We start from the raw sequence: 20,883 nt of genomic DNA on the forward strand, positions 1-20,883 counted from the left end.
ACACACACCCTTACAGACAACGCCACACACACCCTTACAGACAACGCCACACACACACACACACACACACACACCCTTACAGACAACGCCACACACACACACACACACACACACACCCTTACAGACAACGCCACACACACACACACACACACCCTTACAGACAACGCCACACACACACACACCCTTACAGACAACGCCACACACACACACACCCTTACAGACAACGCCACACACACACACCCTTACAGACAACGACGCACACACTCACACCCTTACAGACAACGACGCGCACACACTCACACCCTTACAGACAACGACGCACACACTCACACCCTTACAGACGACGCACACACACCCTTACAGACAACGCCACACACACACCCTTACAGACAACGCCACACACACACCCCCTTACAGACAACGCCACACACCCTTACAGACAATGACGCACACACACACACACCCTTACAGACAACGCCACACACACACACCCTTACAGACAACGCCACACACCCTTACAGACAACGACACACACACACACACACACCCTTACAGACAACGCCACACACACAACACACCCTTACAGACAACGCCACACACACCCTTACAGACAACGACGCACACACACACACCCTTACAGACAACGCCACACACACACACCCTTACAGACAACGCCGCACACAACACACCCTTACAGACAACGCCACACACACACCCTTACAGACAACGCCACACACACACCCTTACAGACAACGCCACACACACACCCTTACAGACAACGCCACACACACACCCTTACAGACAACGCCGCACACACACCCTTACAGACAACGACGCACACACACCCTTACAGACAACGACGCACACACTCACACCCTTACAGACAACGACGCACACACTCACACCCTTACAGACAACGACGCACACCCTTACAGACAACGACACACACACCCTTACAGACAACGACACACACACCCTTACAGACAACGCCACACACCCTTACAGACAACGACACACACACCCTTACAGACAACGCCACACACACACACACACACACACACCCTTACAGACAACGACGCACACACACCCTTACAGACAACGACGCACACACACCCTTACAGACAACGATACACACACACACCCTTACAGACAACGACACACACACACCCTTACAGACAACGACACACACACACCCTTACAGACAACGACACACACACACACACCCTAACAGACAACGACACACACACCCTAACAGACAACGACACACACACCCTTACAGACAACGACACACACACCCTTACAGACAACGACACACACACCCTTACAGACAACGCCACACACACACACACTTACAGACAACGCCACACACACACACACACACACACACACACACACACACACACACACACACACACACACACACACACACACACACACACACACACACACACACACCGCGGCAACTGCCGGTAGCTTTTTCTACAAAATACAGCAGCAACTATGTGATCTGAATTGTTAAGAAATATCTTCCAATATTGTCAACAGATGACACCTTACCTTAATACGTTGTTTGACAAGCTCTGTCTGTTTAATCACATGTTTGGGTTCCAACCCCTTTTTAAACAGTCCCGTGAGTACATGGTTTAGAGATTTAAGAACCCCGTGTTCGAAACGAGTCCTCTGTCTTGGGCTTTGTTTCACCCCAACATGGACTTTTTAACATGTAAATAATAAAGATTCTACGTTTTAAAGAATCTTGTTTGGACCCAGTTGCTGGAATGTTTCCTTCATCATTGCTACAAGAACTTTTGTTCCTTGCACAGTCCAGTCTGTGGTCTCCATTCAGGCAGGTGAGCCGGATAAACCTTTTTCTCTACTAGTGGATGGAGTATGCTGAGCCAGTTCTGCTCCCAGTGCCTCTCCCTCCTGCATACAGTCCTGGATGGAGCATGCTGAGCCTTGTAGTTCTGCATCTGTCTGCTCTCCTGCATGCACTAGAGAATTAAGAACATGGTGAAGAAAATGATGACAGACTTTTTTTTTCTTTTTTCTCAACAATCTGGCATTGCATGAGTTTTTGCCGCGTGTGCTTTTTTTTTTTTTTTTTTGCAGTTTTGCCGCACAAACGCAGCGTAAAAAAAATGCAGTGTGTGAACTTACCCTTAGGGGCTTGAACCTGCAATCGTCTTGTACTATAAACAGCAATACCATAGTATTGCTGCTATGTATTGCAAAAATCAGTCTATGAACACTAGCTACAGGCTGGCTTCCATAGTAGTAGTCTTAACAGGCACAGTGGCTTCACAGACCCCTGCCTATATTGGCAGGCTCAGAGCCTCGCAGTCCAGTCATGGGGAGTGGGGGGGGGAAAGCTCCTCTTGAGCTTCTGACCATGCATCACTCAGAAAAGCTGGCATATGATGTAAATGTATGTCTTACTTTGCAATTGTCTCCTTCCTCCCTGAAGAGACTAACGCTAGTGCCACCTATTGGAAGTAGCAATACTAAGTCAAAAGTGACCCTTTAACAAGCCTTATGACTTTGGATTTATGCCAGTTCAGAACCTCCATTTGCAGATACGGTGTTTTGGGGTGATTGCCCCTTGTCAGTGCAACATATATCTGATCTGGCTGAGAAGCTATAGTGTAGTCTAAGGGGGAAAACTTCTTGTGGAGACTGACAAACCATTCTGGATGCCAGTGAGGAGGAGTCTTATAGCTGCAATGTTTGACTCCTCACTGTGAGCCAGAATGGTTTCAGTCTCCACAAGCTTTCCCCTTAGACCCCCGCTATAGCTTCTCATACAGCCAAATCAGATCTCATACTTTGCACAGACAAGGGGCAATCACCTCCAAAAGTGTCTGCAAATTGAGGTTCTGATCTGGCATAATTTTAAGTCATGTGACAAGGCTCGTTAAAGGATAACTTTTGACTTTTAGGGCTGCTACTTCCAATAGTTGGCACTAGAGTTCATCCACTGTCATATTTTGGAAATTGGTGACTGTATTATGCCACTCATGTTCCTGCATAAAGCTATTAGTAAACAGACAGCTTTGTTAATATCCCAGGACCATGGCAGTGCTCATAATGTAACTGTTGCAGATGTGACAGATCAGATCCTGAAAATTTAGTTACACAACTGTCACCCTTTGGTGCATGGTTTGCCACCTCCTGGTTTAAACTCTGCACTACAGTGGCCATCGTGAAAGCTGGAGGAGAAGGGAATTTTGTTACTTACCGTAAATTCCTTTTCTTCTAGCTCTTATTGGGAGACCCAGACGATTGGGGTATAGCTACTGCCCTCCGGAGGCCACACAAAGCACTACACTAAAGTGCAAGGCCCCTCCCCTTCTGGCTATACCCCCCCGTGATATCACGGGTTCTCCAGTTTTAGTGCCAAAGCAAGAAGGAGGAAAGCCAATAACTGGTTTAAACAAATTAACTCCGAGTAACATCGGAGAACTGAAAAACCGTTCAACATGAACAACATGTGTACCCGCAAACAACAAAAAAATCCCGAAGGACAACAGGGCGGGTGCTGGGTCTCCCAATAAGAGCTAGAAGAAAAGGAATTTACGGTAAGTAACAAAATTCCCTTCTTCTTCAGCGCTCTATTGGGAGACCCAGACGATTGGGACGTCCAAAAGCTGTCCCTGGGTGGGTAAAGAAATACCTCATGTTAGAGCTGCAAGACAGCCCTCCCCTACGGGGAGGCAACTGCCGCCTGCAGGACTCTTCAACCTAGGCTGGCGTCCGCCGAAGCATAGGTATGCACCTGATAATGTTTGGTGAAAGTGTACAGACTCGACCAGGTAGCTGCCTGGCACACCTGTTGAGCCGTAGCCTGGTGTCGTAATGCCCAAAACGCACCTACGGCTCTGGTAGAATGGACCTTCAGCCCTGAAGGAACCGGAAGCCCCGCAGAACGGTAGTCTTCAAGAATTGGTTCTTTGATCCATCGAGCCATGGTGGCTTTAGAAACCTGCAACCCCTTGCGCGTACCAGCGACAAGGACAAAAAATGCATCAGAGCGGCGCATGGGCGCCGTGCGGGAAATGTAGATTCTGAGTGCTCTCACCAGAACTAACAACTGTAAATCCTTTTCATACCGGAGAACCGGATGAGAACAAAAGGAAGGAAAGGGTATATCCCGAATAAGAAGAAACGCGGATACAACCTTAGGGAGAAACTCCTGAATAGGGCGCAGCACTACCTTGTCCTGGTGGAACACTAGGAAGGGAGCCTTGAATGACAGAGCCGCCAGCTTAGACACTCGCCGAAGCGACGTGATCGCAACCAGAAAGGCCACTTTCTGTGACAGGCGCGAAAGGGAAACTTCCTTCAGAGGCTCGAAATGCGGCTTCTGGAGAGCAACTAGTACCCTGTTCAGATCCCATGGATCTAACGGCCGCTTGTACGGGGGCACAATATGACAAACCCCCTGTAGTAACGTGCGCACCTTAGGAAGACGTGCTAGACGCTTCTGAAAAGAACACGGATAGTGCCGAGACTTGCCCTTAAAGGGAGCCGAGCGACCAACCTCTTTCCCAACCAGATTGCAGGAGGGAAGGCAAAGTAGGCAATGCCGATGGCCAGGGAGACCCTCCCTGAGCAGAACACTAAGATAAGAATATCTTCCACGAGTTGTGGTAGATCTTGGCAGACCGCGGCTGGCTAGCCCGTCTCATGGTGGCAATGACGTCGTGCTCACGGTCGACCGACAGTGAGATGCCACAGATCACGGTACCACGACCTCCCCGGCCAGTCTGGGGCGACGAGAATGGTGTGGCAGCAATCGGTAGCTGGAACTGTGACCAATCCTGAGCCAAGGCGCCTGTCGCCAGAGCTCTTTGATCGTAAGACCGCGTCATGAAAATCGGGACCTTGTTGTTGCCGAGAAGCCATGACGTCGACGTCCGTCTTCATCCTGCGTCTACAGAATTCTTGCAAACAAACGGGTGCAGAGCCCATTCCCCTGCGTCCACGCCCTGGCGACTGAGGAAGTCTGCTTCCTAGTGTCGTACGCCCGGGATGTGAACAGCTGATATGGTGTATGCTCTGTCTTCTACCCATAGCAGAATCCACCGGACCTCTTGGGAGTCTTGTCGACTGCGTAGTCCGCCTTGGTGGTTGGTGTATGCCACCGCTGTAGATAGTCCGACTGAATTCGAATCTATTTGCATTCCAGCCACTGCAGGAAGGCTTGCAGTGCAAGATACACTGCCCAGAGCTCCAGACCACTGAGTTGAAGAGTGGACTCCTCTGAAGATGGTCTTTGACCGTCTGGAAAAGCTAAAACTCGCCTCTGGATGAGGCGCCTCCTTGAAGGAGAGACTGTCCCCTCGTCTGTAGTGAACGCTGTTTGTCCAGCGGAAGCTTCACTATCGCTGAGAGAGTGTGAAAACTCTCCAGGAGATGCCAGCGATTGGGTTCAACCTTGAAAAGTTGAAGACCCACCCGAAACTCTGGGAAGGGTCCAGCGCCATGTTCAGGTTGTGTTGGCATGCTTGTAAAGGAGAGTGCCTTGACCAGTAGATTGCCCAAGTAAAGGATCACAGAGTGACCGTGAGAGCGCGGGACTGCTCCCTCTGCTGCCACGAACTTGGTGAACACCCGTGGGGCTGTCGCCAGCCAAAGGGTATGGCTACGAAACGAAATATTCTCGTCTTTAATAACGAATCGTAGCCAACGCCGGTGCCTCGGAGCAATCGGCACGTGTAGATAAGCATCCTGATGTCTATTGAAGCTAGGAAAACTCCTTGAGACAGAGAGGCAATGACGGAGCGGAGTGATGCCATCCGGAACCGCCTGGTTTTCACGTGCTCGTTAAGCAGTATAAAGTCCAGAACGGGATGGAAGGAGCCGTCCTATTTTGGCACCACGACCAGGTCGGGGCAAAATGCGTATCTGGTTCCTGAAGAGGAACAGGGATTACCGCTCTTTCCGCCTGCAGAAGAGCCTCGGCTCGGTCGGTGCGGTAGTTTGAAAACAAACTGACTCTCACTCACAGGCCCTCAACCTGCGGTAGGTAAATGCCGCTAAAGCGGGGGAGTCTGCCCCCCCGCGGTTGCGGAGTGAGAGGGCTGAAAATTATGAGGAAAACGCTTTGGTAGCGGATCCTCCGGCTGCCTTCCCCGGGCGTGAATTGAGCCCGCTAGGAATCTATGCCCTTCTGGGCTTTTTGAGTCGTCTTGGATAGTTGAATGATTTCATTCAACCCTTACCAACAGACTATCACTAGATAAAGGCAACCTGGTTAAGCACTTCGTTGGAAGCAGCCTCTGTTCCAATCTCTCAACTACTAGCCTCCGCGTAAAAACACGGAGTTGGCGGATGCCACTGACGTCCGGCTCGTAGAGTCTCGGACAGCAATAACAGCATGATTCGCCATGCCGACATTGCGAGTTAAAGACGCTGCTGGGACCGAGAGTACCTGTGACAGCGACCCTCTGCGCAATACTAGCTGAAATAGCTTGGAGTGCCTTCACGGCTGCGACTGCCGGAGCAGCCGACCTGCCGATAGCTTCATAGACAGATTGCAACCAGAGGCCAATCTGCCTGTCAATGGCATTTTGAAGTGAAGTCCTATCCACCACTACAACTATAGATCTAGCTGCAAGCATGGAGATTGGGGGATCCACATTTGGATACTGGGTCTAGCGCTTGACCACGTCAGGGGGAGCGACACGTGTCTCATTAATACGGTCGGAGAAACGCTTATCGTGATAAGCGTGTCGTTTCTGGACTGCGTCTCTGGAGTCAGAGTGCTAAACAAGTACTCAATATATAGAGATTTCTCTTGCTGTGAAGCTGACCCCTCCACTGGAGGAGTTGAGGGAGAAATACCCAACCTTTCGTTGATGGACGCAATAAGATTATTCACTATAGCGTCACCATCCGGTGTATCCGGATTGAGAGCAGTCTCAGGAACAGAGTCCTGAACAGCTACGTCTGCCTCATCGTACAGAGAGTACTCCAGCTGGGACCTTGCCCAGTGATGTAGTCGAGGGCTAATGCCAGCGAGCCCGCTTAGGCCATCTGGGACTGTCGACCGTGTCGGATGCCTGCTCTCTGGGATGCCTGGAATCACTCTGGCGCCTTGAGATGCTCCAGATCAGGGCGGCCAGGGTCATTGCAACCATATTGCCCACGGTCTGCTTGGGGTGCAAAGTCTGTAAGATGTCAGTCATAGTCACAGACAATATATCAGCGGAAAAACTGCAACTTCGTCCCTGTCTCTGGACAGAGATCACAGGTGGTTCCTTTGGCCACATATAGCAGAGACCCCGGTTGAGCAATTGCACGCACTGGGGGTCCTGAAACCGTATGACATGCAGTACAAGCAGCATAGAAAGCCCGTGCATTGGCAACTTGTCTTTTTCTGCTGTTGTTGTCTAGCTATCTAAGAGCCTAGCCGAGGATAGCGACCGTACAGTGAATAGTCATACAAGCATGAAGTACAAATAAACACTTCACATGTAGTACACGCAGCATTGAAAACTTGTGGCTTGGCACATTTGCTCTTCTGCTGCTGTTGTCTATTTATCTAGGAGCATGAGACAATGATAGCGACATACAGTGAATGTATAGCATACAGCATGACAGTAAACACTGCAGCCCATGCAATCCAAGCAGCATTGAAAGCTTGCGCGTTAGCACCCTAGCCTTTCTGCTGCTGTTGTCTATTTATCCAGGAACATTAGCCAAGGATAGCGACATACAGTGAATGTATAGCATACAAGCATGACAGTAAACACTGCAGCCAATGCAAGTCAAGCAGCATTGAAAACTTGTGCCGTAGCACCATTGCTCTACTGCTGCTTTTGTCTGTTTATCTGGGCGCATTAGCCAAGAATAGCGACATACAGTGAATGTATATCATAACAATAAACCGTGCAGCACATGCAAGCGAAGCAGCATTGAAAGCTTGTGCCTTAGCACAAATTGCTCTACTGCTGCTGTTGCCCAATCTGACAGTAAACACTGCAGCACATGCAAACGAAGAAGCATTGAAAGCTTGTGCCTCAGCAGCATTGCTTATTTGCTGCTGTTGCCCAGAATAGCGACAGTACAGTACAGTGCATAGCATATCAGCACACAGCCCAAAAGCCCACTTCAGCATTAGTGGTGTCAGTTGCTTACCGCCCGCACAAGAGCGGGTGCGAGGTCGCCCAAAAACCTGTGACTGGTTCCGTTCTCCCAGAGTGGAAACCATAATGGCTGCCGGCTTCTCTTCCCCGTCCTGTGCAGAGGGGCGGGCCGTGGGCGAGCCCCAGCCAAGAGCGGGAACCCGGCGTCTCACTGTGTTCAGTGAGAGGGGGCTGGAGAATGCAAAGCAGACTCCAGCTCCCTGCGCTGAGCTACTGTACAGCGTCCCGCCCCTCCTCTGACTGGCAGGGCTGGGGCGGGAACGAAACGAAAACTAGGCCGCAAAGCCGGGGACTCTAGTAATAAGCGCGGCCGTCCTATGTGCACAGCCGACGCCGAAGTCCCCCGGCGCACCACAAGTCCCAGCCGCGCCACAATGTAAAAAACAACCAGCAGCGGCCGGCGCGGCCGTTTTCAATACATAAATTCACTCAGCAAAGCTGCAGTGAATAATAGCACCAGCGCTCCGCGCTGTTGTCCCCGGCGCACTAACACTCCCAGCAATGCTGGTGTGTGTGGGCGCGATGTGCATGGGAACACAGAGTACCTTGATGTAGCAGGGCCCTGTCCCTGACGATACTCAGCTCCATATCCAGCAGGTTCTTTTGGGTCTGTGGATGGAGCTCGGTCTCTGTGCCTGGAGACCGGTAAGATCCCACTTCACCCAGAGCCCCTCATGGGGATGGGGAAGGAAAACAGCATGTGGGCTCCGGCCTCTGTACTAGCAATAAGTACCTCAACCTTACAACACCATCCACGGGTGAGAAGGGAGCATGCTGGGGGCCCTACATGGGCCCTCTTTTCTTCCATCCGACATAGTCAGCAGCTGCTGCTGACTAAAATCTGTGGAGCTATGCATGGATGTCTGACCTCCTTCGCACACAAAGCTAAAACTGGAGAACCCGTGATATCACGGGGGGGTATAGCCAGAAGGGGAGGGGCCTTGCACTTTTTAGTGTAGTGCTTTGTGTGGCCTCCGGAGGGCAGTAGCTATACCCCAATCGTCTGGGTCTCCCAATAGAGCGCTGAAGAAAAGGGACTCCTTTCTGCCTAGCAGCAAGATAATTAAACCCATAACGACGGCCGTATGACTTAAAACGTCGGAAAAACGGGGTACTTATTCTGTTCGACGCTTTAAGATGTCACACCAAAGACTAGCGCCCCAGCGATGAAAATCCTCGTGTTTCACCTACCAGAGGTAGCTGAGACCCCCAGATTATGAATCTCGTGTTTGGTTTTTTTTTTTTTTTTTTTTTCATCTGACGTGATCAAACATCTGAGAAAAATATAAGGGTACCAGAGAAATACCTCCCTCCCCCCCCCCCCCCCTCCAGCATTCAAAATAGCACCGAAGCGCACCAAAAACTGCCGCCGCCGGCTATGTATTCATTTCCTTCCAATCTGACATGATCAAACATTTCAGATCGGAGAGGAATGTCCTACCCCTGAGCCTCCTCCGGTACATCGGAGCCCCCTTTGGTTCTCCGGAGTACACCCCCCCCCCCCCCCCCCCACCTCCAGAGCATGCAAGATGGCGACGCGCACCAGCCGCATTCATCCTACTCATTTGTCGCATGTGACCTGTCACATGTGACAAGTCGTCTCCAGGTTTTGCCAGGTAACCAATTTACCCCAACAGTATTCTCAGATCACTGCACCCACACTGCTCACATGAAGAGCTTACTCATCCAGAAAATGGGGGATATGTTCCCTGAGCGTGCCCCCCCATATTCTAAAAGGTCGAGTCGTCGTGGGACCTCCAAAATGGATTACAGTGGACCGGAATTTTATTTTCAATAAATTGGTGAAAGAGGGAATGTCTTGAAACCTTTTTTCAAATAAAATTGTCATCTTTATTTTTTTTTTCTTTTCTATTACAGACTGGGTTAGTGATGTCGGGTATCTGTTTAGATGCAGTGACATCTCTAACCTCTGGGCTTGATGCAAGGTGACATTACAGCTGGTATCAATTCTGTATATTACCCATTTTGCCACTGCACCAGGGCAGTGGGATGAACTGAGACGAAGGGCCAGGATTGGCGCATCTAATGGATGCGCCACTTCTGGGGCGGGTGCAGCCTGCTATTTTTAGGCTGGGAAAGTCCAAATAACCATGGCCCTTCCCACCCTGATAATACCAGACCACAGCTGTATGCTTTACCTTGGCTGGTAATCCAATTTGAGGGGACTCAAATTTTTTTTTTTTTTTTAAATTAAAAAAAACAGCTTGGGGTGACCTCCAAATTAAGATCACCAGCCAAGGTGAAGCTGCCAGCTGTGGTCTACAGGCTTCAACAGTTGCTTTAACCCAACTGGCTATCAAAAAATGGGGGGGACCCTACGTTTTTATCTATTTATATTTGGGCTAAATAAAAGGCTAAACAGTCATTAACTGGCCCAGCTTAGAATATGCAGCGGGCAGGACATTATGTTAGACGTCTGTCCATCCATCCTAGCTTTTTAGGCTATGTGCCCACAATTAAGATTTGCAGCGTTTTTGTATGCAGTGTTTTTCGCTGCATCCATAACTCTGCATTGTGCAGTAGAAACGCAGTGGAAGGATTTTTAGAAATCTCCTGCCAACATCACTACACTTATCTGCAGCATAAACTGACCTGCGGCGCAGCGCTCGCAGGATGTCAATTTATGCTGCGGAGACTAAAGTGTTCGGAGGGAGAATAAAGTCCGCAGTGGCCCGAATCCGGATTGTATACACAGGCAGCTGCATTCTCCCGTGGACAACACTCACATGTCTGTCTAGGATGCAGTGCCAGCCTTCCTGCAGTGTCGCCAGATTGTGGGAACATGGCCTAAAAGAGTAATTTGGTGCTACAGCAACATTTTTGTGAAGTACCTGTAGATTCAAAATTCTCACTATCCTGAATAAAGTGCTTGAATAGTTTCCAAAATGGGGTTACTTGTGGGGGTTTCTGCTGTAGGTGACCTAGTGGGCCTGCAAATGCGACATGGTGCCCACAATTTATTTCAACTTTTACAAAATTCAAATCGTGCTCCTTCTGTTCCGAGCCCTACTGTTTGTCCAAACAGTTTTGTTTTTGTTTTTTGCCACATGTGGGGAATCACTGCACTCATAAGAAATTGGATAACAAACTGGTCCATTTTTTTTTGGTATTTCCTCTTGAAAAAGTGAGTAATTTGGTGCTAAAGCAACATTTTTGAGAAATGAAAATTTTCTATGACTATCTAAGGTTATTAAATTCTATGAAGTATTTGTGGGTTCAAATGCACACTATACTCCTAGATAAATTACTTGAGGGGCCTATTTTCCAAAATGTGGCCACTTGTGGGGGAGCTTCACTGTATAGGCACCTCAGGGGCTCTCCAAACGCAACATGGTGTCCGCTATTGATTCCAGTCAATTTTGCAGTGAAATGGCACTCCTTTCCTTCCAAGCCCTGCCATGTGCCCAAACAGTTAATTTCCACCATATACAAGGTATTGCCAAACTCAGGAATTGAACAATAAATTGTGGGTTTTTTTTTTTTCTTTTTACGGTTACCCTTGTGAGGAAAAAGCTACCTGGTTGAAGTAACAATTTTGTGCTTTTATTTTCACGGCTCAACGCTATAAAATTCTGTAAAGCATCTGGGGGGTTCAGGGTAGTCACCAAACATCTAGATAAATTCCTTGAGGGGCCTAGTTTCCAAAATGGGGTCACTTGTGAGGGGGGGGGTCTGTTTTTACGTACCTTATGGGCCCTACAAATGCAACATGGTGCCTGCAATCTTTTTCAGCCAAATTTTCCTTTACAAAATTCAAATATTACTTTCTGTTCCGAGCCCTCCCATTTGTCCAAACAGGTTTCTGACCACATGTGGGGGTATCTGCGTGCTCATAAGTGGGTAACAAGTTTGAGTCCATTTTGTGGTTTCTTCTAAAAGTGAATAAATTTGGGGAAGAGCAACATTTTTAGGTAAAATGTATTTGCTTTTTTTCATTCCACATTTCTTTAGTTCCTGTGAAGCACCTGAAGAGTTAATAAACTTCTTTGGATGTGGTTTTGAGTACTTTGGGGGTGCAGATTTTAGAATGGGGTCACGTTTGGGTGTTACCTAGGCCTATCAAAATCACTTCAAATGTGTTGTCCCTAAAAAAAAAAAAAAAAAAAAAAGTTTTGTAAATTTTGATGTAAAAATGAGTGCTGATTAAACTTAGAAGTTCAAACTTCCTAACAAAAAATTGCTTCCAAAATTGTGCTGATGTAAAGTAGACAAGTGGGAAATGTTTAACTATGTTGTCACAGAACTCTCTGGTTTAACAGTATAAAAATTCAAAATTTGAAAATTGCAACATTTTGAATTTTTGCCAAAATTCAATTTTTTTTTTTTTCTATAAACTCAAAAAAAGTACCAAATATTGGACGAACAAAGTCTGATATGAAACGAAAAAACAATCTCAACCACCAGGATCCGTTGAAGCGTTCCAGACTTGTAACCTCATGAAGTGACACTGGTCAGAATTGCAAAATTTGGTCTGGTCATTAAGGTCATTGGCTCCGTCACTAAGGGGTTAAGGAATAAATGTGAATGGCCTTTCATAGCCTCCTTTGAGTGCCTGTATTTGAAATGCTTCTTGTGCTTTGTCTTAGGTCCACTTGAACTTGCTATTGCTTGAAGCCAGACTACAAGCTGCTTTGCTGTATGGTCTTCGAGCAATCACCCGCTACATGACGTGACCTTGAAAGGGAACATGCCAAAGAAGCCCTGATCACTCCTGTCACTGCTGCATTTCTAATGCTTATTTTGCACAATTAAGGAACGATCTTGAATTCTCTTCAGATGTAACGAGGGCTCCTAGCCTTGTTAGTGTATATGGAGTACTCCTTGTAGCTTATTGTTGGTGTGATCTCCTTATTGCTTGAACTCTATGCTGCTCAGTATAGTACTGGGCACTGCTACTTTGTGTAGGTACAATGTGATTGTATAGCAGATATGTTGTGAAGCTTTGGAACTATGAATGTTGTGCACTGAAAAAAATATTCATATGCAGTATTTTTTTTTTTTTTTGTTTACACTTCAAATTTGGATAAACCCCAGAGCTTCATCGATCTAATTTATATCCAAATGAGTTATATGGGGATATCACATTTCTAACACTACCTGTGGTCCTTTTATGCTATTCTTGGCTGAGCGGCTTTGTGAAAGGTATGCACATTTTATAAGGGCACTAGTTAGCTCAGAAGTTAATAGAATTACAATTCTCACTTAATGACACTTCCTATGAGTATATATTGTATTACACAATTAAATCATAACAATTTTTAGATTGCATTCATACAATGCTTGTTTAATATTGCTGGTGCAGACTTGAAACTGAGTCGCTGCCTGATGCCCTCTTAGAACATCCAGTGGCAGCTGCTTCTTGTCCAGATTCCTTGGAGCTTCACAATACCAGAAATAATCCTTATGCCGATGTAGAGCGAATGTTGACTGACACAGGACTAAGCTGAATTCAGAAGTCTGTTTATTGCAGGTAAAGTATGGACTGCGATTACTGGCTGCAGGTCTAACTGGATTTCCTAGCATGGCATACCTGAGGCTGTCAAGTTTGGGGGTTCTGTAGCCAGTCTGTACATTGTGCTCTAAATGGGGGTATCCAAAACACAGGGGCACCAGAGCAAATTACAAATACCCAGACACTTGAGCATTTTAACTATTTAATTTGAGTTTTTTGTTTTAAGGGCCTACAGAGAATGTAATATATTTGTAGGACAGGCCCAATAAGATGTCACTGTTTTGCACAGATTTAGAAGTGATTCCCAAACTGAATGCAGTGTTCTACTTCTAATGTTTTCTACCTCCGGTTTCAGACACCTTTTCTTGGTGATACTTCAATGTTTTATACTGTGAATCTTTTCTCAGGTTGACTTCACTCTTTTGAAAGTGAGAAGAGGATATTTCTTGTACTTTTGTTTTTACATTTTTTGTTTCCTTTTTGAAATATTTTGTTGTGTGGAATAAAATAAAGCGTTTTTCATTTATGTATCAGTGTCATGGCTTTTTCTATATAAAGAATACTGTTCCATTATTTCCCCTTAGAACTGAGTATTTGTGTGTAGTGTGATATATTTTTAGTAACAAGTGTTTATCCTTCACCATGACAGTACCATATGCAGTGAGAGTATCTGTCTCCCAGAGCAGGAAACCTCTGTATGCTTCAGTGTAGTTTCCTGTTGGAAGAACAGACCTATAGCTCTGAAGTGAACATACTGGAGATTTCTTCAAAGACACAAGAGGGAGATGCGTTCTGCAGTAGCCACAAGTAGTCATCCAGACTTTCTTCCCTTAATGTCTTGGTACTTGTGAGACTCTTTTGGGTTTGGAAGATGGGGCCAGATGTGATGTGCGGGGAATATGCATGCATTGGCGGCTAAATCAGCGGGCAGGCTGCCAGTGCCAGCGTGCTGACATTGCTATGCTCTGTACATGGGTACAGGTGGTATCTCAGAATGTGGTCATGCCTCTGAAGACACTTGCAAGATATATATGCCCATAATGTTGGCTACTTACAGATTTGAAAGGAATGTCTGATAATTCTGAACATCTGAAGGAGCCTTTCCTTTCTACCCACTGAGAATTCTAACACTGCAGCCACCGCCTATTGTTGGAAGTGAATGATGACATGGTGCAGCATGGAGTAGACTACATTGGCCAAAGGTGATGCAAATGTTCCAAAGCCTCCTAGTACAGTAGTTACCTGTGTCTGTAGTGTGGTTTGTTTTTGTTTTATATGGTATATATTTATACCAATCCCCAATATGGCACCACTAGAGTCCACCCATCCATGAAAGGAAACCCACTAAAATAAAAGGGTGGTACTTCTCTGCAACAGTTCTAAATTTCCTGACCTTGAAGAGACCGCACTCTAGCAGTGTCCCAGGGCTGAACAGACCCTGGAAGAACTCACCTGGCCATAGTGTCTGGTTAATTGGCCCTGGAAGCACCTTCTCAAGACCTTGCCGTGGTAAACACAGGCATAGTAGGACCGAACAGGGTCCTCTGTCTAGCGTTGTCAAGGCTCTGTGTGCATGCACAGCTCCCACTCACAGGCCTGTCATAAAGCGTGCCAATGCAAAGATCCCAGGTGGATTCTGTGCAGTGGGGCCATGCCACTCAGATGCCTTCCAGGTGCGTGCCACATCGCTGATTAAAATGCTGGAGGTGGGGTGCACAAGACTTGATGCAGCCTGACCTGGAAATTCCTGACGCATGCGCCAATCTCCACAAATTGACGTGCTCAGTCACTGCAAGGGGACCGGATCATATTTCAAGTGGCTCTGCTGACAGCAATGGCGTTCATGCCTCCCATCATGGTGGAACAGCAGGAAAACCACAGGAGAGCAGCAACAAGCTCGATCTGAGTATGAATAGCAGCAGGAGCAAGTCTACCAAAGTCCAGGCATTCCCAGCAGATGTAACACTGTGATTCTGGCCTGTCTTCAGATCCAATATTTCCTAGTTTCGAAGAGGTAAGTGATCTCCGATGGGTAGTCACTAAAGTCCCCCTTTTATTCTGTTCCCTTAGGTAATGGCCAAGAAGCGCACATCCAAACAAAAAAAACACACCATTTGTAAAACAAATTTCACTGGGGGTACAGAAGGACCTATGTATATCTTTTATACATAGGACCATTACTAAGAAGGCTTCAGACTTCACCTAGAGTATAACTAGATCTATTAAGGCAGACATGAAGGAATCCAGTAGCTGAGATTGGCTGCCTGGTCAAAGCAGTTAGGTGCACCATGGGGCTAGTAGAGACTAGGGGGCTGGAGTATTTAGAGGATGTGATGTTAGGGAGGTTAGAGTAGAAGTGGGTTATTTTTTGGGTCCCCCCACCCCTCCCCTGAATGAGAAGGTGCAGAAGTTTATCAGGGAACAAAAAGAAGGCAGGACAAAAAACAGCTTATAACCTGACTTTAAATTCATCCATTGGTTTTATAAATTACTTTTTTGAAATCTGAAACCCTCCCAAATTTTGGTTTAGGTTATGAAAATAAAGTTGATGCAAAGCTGAAATATTGATCATTTAATGAACACACAGGTCAGATTTTCACAAGACAAAAGTTTTGTCGCCCACAAAGTATTGTGAAATTCAAATCATTTCTAATACAAAGATATGTTGCATAACATTGGTGAATGAAGTTGTGGTGCTATTGGAGCCATATTTAATATTGTGTGACTTCCATGAGCTTGAAGGACTGCATCTATGTGGTTCAACAATGATTCATACAATTTTATTAAAGTCATCAGGAATAGCAAAGAATGCAGTCTTACATGGCTCCCAGAGTTCATCTAGATTCTTTGGTTTTGTCTTCTCAAGCTTCCTCTTTCATCCTACCACAAACATGCTCAATGATGTCCCCCTGAGCATGATCGCTCCAATCAGTGCTGCAGGGGGTGGGGCACAGTCTTTGCTGGCCTCCAGCCTATGATCAGGTGCTGCAGCAGCACCATATAGGTAGATGTCACCAGATCGCACTGTTTGGGGCATTTTTTTAGCTGAAGAGTGCGATCGATGTGATTGGCAGTTCAGATTTGAACGGCCAATCACCGATCGTGGATGAGGGAATTTTAGGCAGTAAAGTAACGACCAGCGACGTAAAGTCATGTAAAAAAAAAGAGGACGTAACTTTACTTCCTGCAGTCGTGAAGGGGTTAATAAGAACAGTGATCAAAATTAGAGAACTTTCAGATGCCTGCAAGTTATTGGTGCTAATTTCCTTAATTATCTGATAAACCCCTATTTAACCGGAAGCCTAACTTTTTCTAGTTTGCACTGACTGCAAAAATTATGTGCCGTTCCAAAGTGATGGAAACCCTCCGACAGTAGGTTGTCCAGATGAAGGCCAAAGGGGTGACCCTATCAGCCATAGCAAGAGAAGTTAGTTGTTCAAAGTCTGTGATTTTGAGAATATTGTATCTTTACAACATTACAAACTCTTTCATGTCCCCCAAGAAAGCTGGTTGCCCTCAAAAGAAAAATACAAAAGAGGATAAGATAATGCGGAGAATATGGATAATTGTGGGTAAAAGGAAACCGAATTGATGTGGTAGAGAGGTGTCGCCCTTTTATTTTAGTGGGCTTCCTGTCCAAATGAAGGGGCAGACCTCTCTCTGGTGGTGCTGTCGAGGCAATGGGAAAAATGTGGAGTGTATATTTACATAGTGTTTTTGTTTATTTTTCTTTCTACTTACTGTGTATAGTAATGGGGGTGTCTGATAGATGCCTCTCCATTGCTAACACCAATTCCAGCTGACCCTACATAGCTGACATCAACCCCAACTACCATTACCAAAATTGCTAATGCACCAAGGCATCGAGTAAACTCAAGGAGAAGTGCCAGAATTGGCACATTTAATGTGATACATCACCTCTGGGCTACTGCTGGCTGGTATTTTTAGGAGGGGAAGAGCCCAATACCAAAGGACCTCTCCAGCTTGATATCGGCCCTCAGCTGTCTGCTTTACCGTTGCAGGTTACAAAAATTGCAGGGGGGAGGGGGTTTTGGGAGCCATGTTGGGGTATTTTAATTTATTTATCGAAATCTGTCCAATAAGCTCCACAGTGTGCAATTTTGTAGAATTGTAGAGTTGGTAGGGACCTCAAGGGCCATCGGGTCCAACCCCCTGCGAGTGCAGGTTTTCCTAAATCATCTTGGCTATGTTCATCCAGTTTCCGCTTGAAGATTTCCATTGATGGAGAGCTCACTGCCTCCCGTGGTTGCCTGTTCCACTCTCTCTGACTGCCCTCACTGTCAAGCACCATACTTGGATCTGGTCCACCTTTATCAATGGTTGCTGTCTGGCACTGAGAGGGTCAGTTCTGATATAGTCCTGGTACGTGTAGAGCTTGCTCCACATGCTGGGACCTGGGCTGGCCTCTATCCACAATTGCCTCTTTTGCAACATAGAAGCGGTTATATATACGGGTTACAGGTATGTGTGCTCCATTATGGTTCTGCTTTTTAACTTTATCTAGGAGGCCGCATGGCACATGAAATACAGAATATAGTGTAGGACCCCCCTATTGAGATTTGCCGTGACGTTGGCAGGGGTGGCTCAAAGAATAGATCAATTATTTGCTAAAAATCTCATATTAAAGTACAGTTGGAATAAATCTGTGAATTTGCACTTTTTATATGATGCATGCCATTTTCAGATCGTGCTGGCTCCCCTCTCTGTGTGCAATTTTGTAGAATTATAGAGTTGGTAGGGACCTCAAGGGCCATCGGGTCCAACCCCCTGCGAGTGCAGGTTTTCCTAAATCATCTTAGCTATGTTCATCCAGTTTCTGCTTGAAGATTTCCATTGAGGGCGAGCTCACTGCCTCCCGTGGTAGCCTGTTCCACTCTCTCTGACTGCCCTCACTGTCAAAGTTTTCCCCCCCCCCCCAATGTCTAATCTGAATCTTCTTCCTTTACGTTTCATCCCATTGCTTCTTGTACTTCCTTGTGCTAATGAGAATAGGGTAGTTATGTTTGTCAACCTCTAGCTATCATCATGTCTCAGAGAATAAGATGGGGAGTGTCTGTACTTGGTTAAATCTGCAGATTTATCTAGAAAATCCAGATAAATCTGCAGGTTTTCCGTGGCAAAATCCGCGGGTACATAGCCTATCAATGCTGCGGTTTTTGTAGCTGCAGATTTCCCGCAGCCACACAACTGTATGTCAATTATTCATGCGGAATTCCTGCCTTTCCACTCTGAAGATAAATGGGGGGAAATCTGCACTGTTTCCGCAGGTTTACTGCAACAATTCCGAATCTATGGATAGGTGCGGATTCCGGGGAGTTGCTGCTTGAACCTGCAGAAAAGTCCGCAGGTATTGTCTCCCGGGGGCACATGGCCTAAATGTGGCCATAGCTCAGCAGCACCTCTCCCTACACTGGCTGACTGTGTATCAGAGTGATGAGCACAGCGCCGTCAGGTCCTATATAGACCCGATGACTGTGTGGCCAGCCAATCACTGTAATGCCACAACCAACATGGCTGTGGCATTACAGTGTGTGGCAGCCAATCCCTGCATGTGGGCTGACTTTGTAAAGAGCGCCCACATGCAGGGAGGGGGAGCTGAGCATCTGGCCGGTACTAAGCGCTTGCCCAGTATCTCGAGTACTGAGATGCTCAGGCTAGCATAGAGTATTGGCGAGCATACTCGCCCATCCCTAATATGGAACATAATACAAGATTGGTGGCCAGTGAGCATATTTCCTGTTGCATGTGATTTGGACCCATGTCAGCGTTCGATTAGCCAGGAGTATGTCATATTGGGATGTCATAAAGGATGCCAGAAAACCAGTACCACGGAGATCAAAAAGACGCATAAAAGCGCCAAAAATCTGCACATGGAAAAAAACTACACACCGGGCTCTTGATATACAATGTCTGAAGACAGTGAGCTGCTACTCCCAGTATGAAGTGCGCTGGACTATCCAATGCCGCATAATCCTCTATGTTCACCAATGGAACAGAGCTGCCAAAGGAAACTCCAATAATTATGTGTATACAGTCATGGCCAAAAGTTTTGAGAATGCTACAAATATTAATTTTTACAAAGGCTACTGCTTAAGTTTTTCTAATGGCAATTTGCATATACTCCAGAATGTCAAAGAGTGATCAGCTTAACAGCAATTACTTGCAAAGTCAATATTGGCTAAGAAAATGAACTTCAACCCCCAAAACACATTTCAACATCATTGCATTCCTGCCTTAAAAGGAGCAGCTAACATTGTTTTAGTGATTGCCAGCCCTGTCCTCATCAACACCCACACCTGTGTTAATGGAGCAATCAATCAGTCATGATTAAGTAAGAATGACACCACTGGACACTTTAAAAGGAGGCTGGTGCTTGGTATCATTGTTTCTCTTCAGTTAACTATGGTTATCTCTAAAGAAACACGTGCAGCCATCATTGCTCTGCACAAAAATGGCCTAACAGGGAAGAGTATCGCAGCTACAAAGATTGCACCTCAGTCAACAATCTATCGCATCATCAAGAACTTCAAGGAGAGAGCTTCCATTGTTGCCAAAAAGGCTTCAGGGCGCCCAAGAAGGACCAGCAAACGCCAGGACCATATCTTAAAACTGTTTCAGCTGCGGGATCGGACTTCCAGCAGTGCCGAGCTAGCTCAGCAATGGCAGCAGGCTGGTGTGAGTGCTTCTGCATGCACTGTGAGGCGGAGACTGCTTGAGCAAGGCCTGGTTTCAAGGAGGGCAGCAAATAAGCCACTTCTCTCCAGAAAAAACATCAGGGACCGACTGATATTCTGCAAAAGGTACAGGGAGTGTACTGCTGAGGACTGGGGTAAAGTCATTTTCTTAGATGAATCCCCTTTTCGATTGTTTGGGACATCTGGAAAACTGCTTATTAAGAGAAGAAGTGAGCGCTACCACCAGTCTTGTCTCATACCAACTGTTAAGCATCCCGAAACGATTCATGTGTGGGATTGCTTCTCAGCCAAGGGAATCGGCTCACTCACAGTCTTGCCTAAAAACACAGCCATGAATAAAGAATGGTACCAGAATGTCCTCCAAGAGTAACTTCTCCCAACTGTCCAAGGGCAGTTTGGCACCAAACAATGCCTTTTCCAGCATAATGGAGCACCTTGCCATAAAGCAAAGGTGATCACTAAATGGCTCAGGGAACAAAACATAGATATTTTGGGTCCATGGCCTGGAAACTCCCCAGATCTTAATCCCATTGAGAACTTGTGG

General features: G+C 46.5%; 1 protein-coding gene across 1 annotated transcript in view; it reads left to right on the top strand.

The window, feature by feature from the left end:
* Window positions 1-14,149, top strand: part of SESN2 (sestrin 2) — a 36,022-nt gene extending 21,873 nt beyond the window's left edge. Inside the window, exon 10 of the mRNA XM_075333912.1 lies at window positions 12,758-14,149. Coding sequence (XP_075190027.1) covers window positions 12,758-12,844 — 87 coding nt within the window. The 3' untranslated portion in view covers window positions 12,845-14,149. The remainder of the gene's footprint in view (window positions 1-12,757) is intronic.
* The last annotated feature ends 6,734 nt before the right edge of the window (window positions 14,150-20,883 follow it).

The sequence above is a fragment of the Anomaloglossus baeobatrachus genome, chromosome 2 (assembly GCF_048569485.1).
Source record: "Anomaloglossus baeobatrachus isolate aAnoBae1 chromosome 2, aAnoBae1.hap1, whole genome shotgun sequence".
Lineage (NCBI taxonomy): Eukaryota > Metazoa > Chordata > Amphibia > Anura > Aromobatidae > Anomaloglossus > Anomaloglossus baeobatrachus.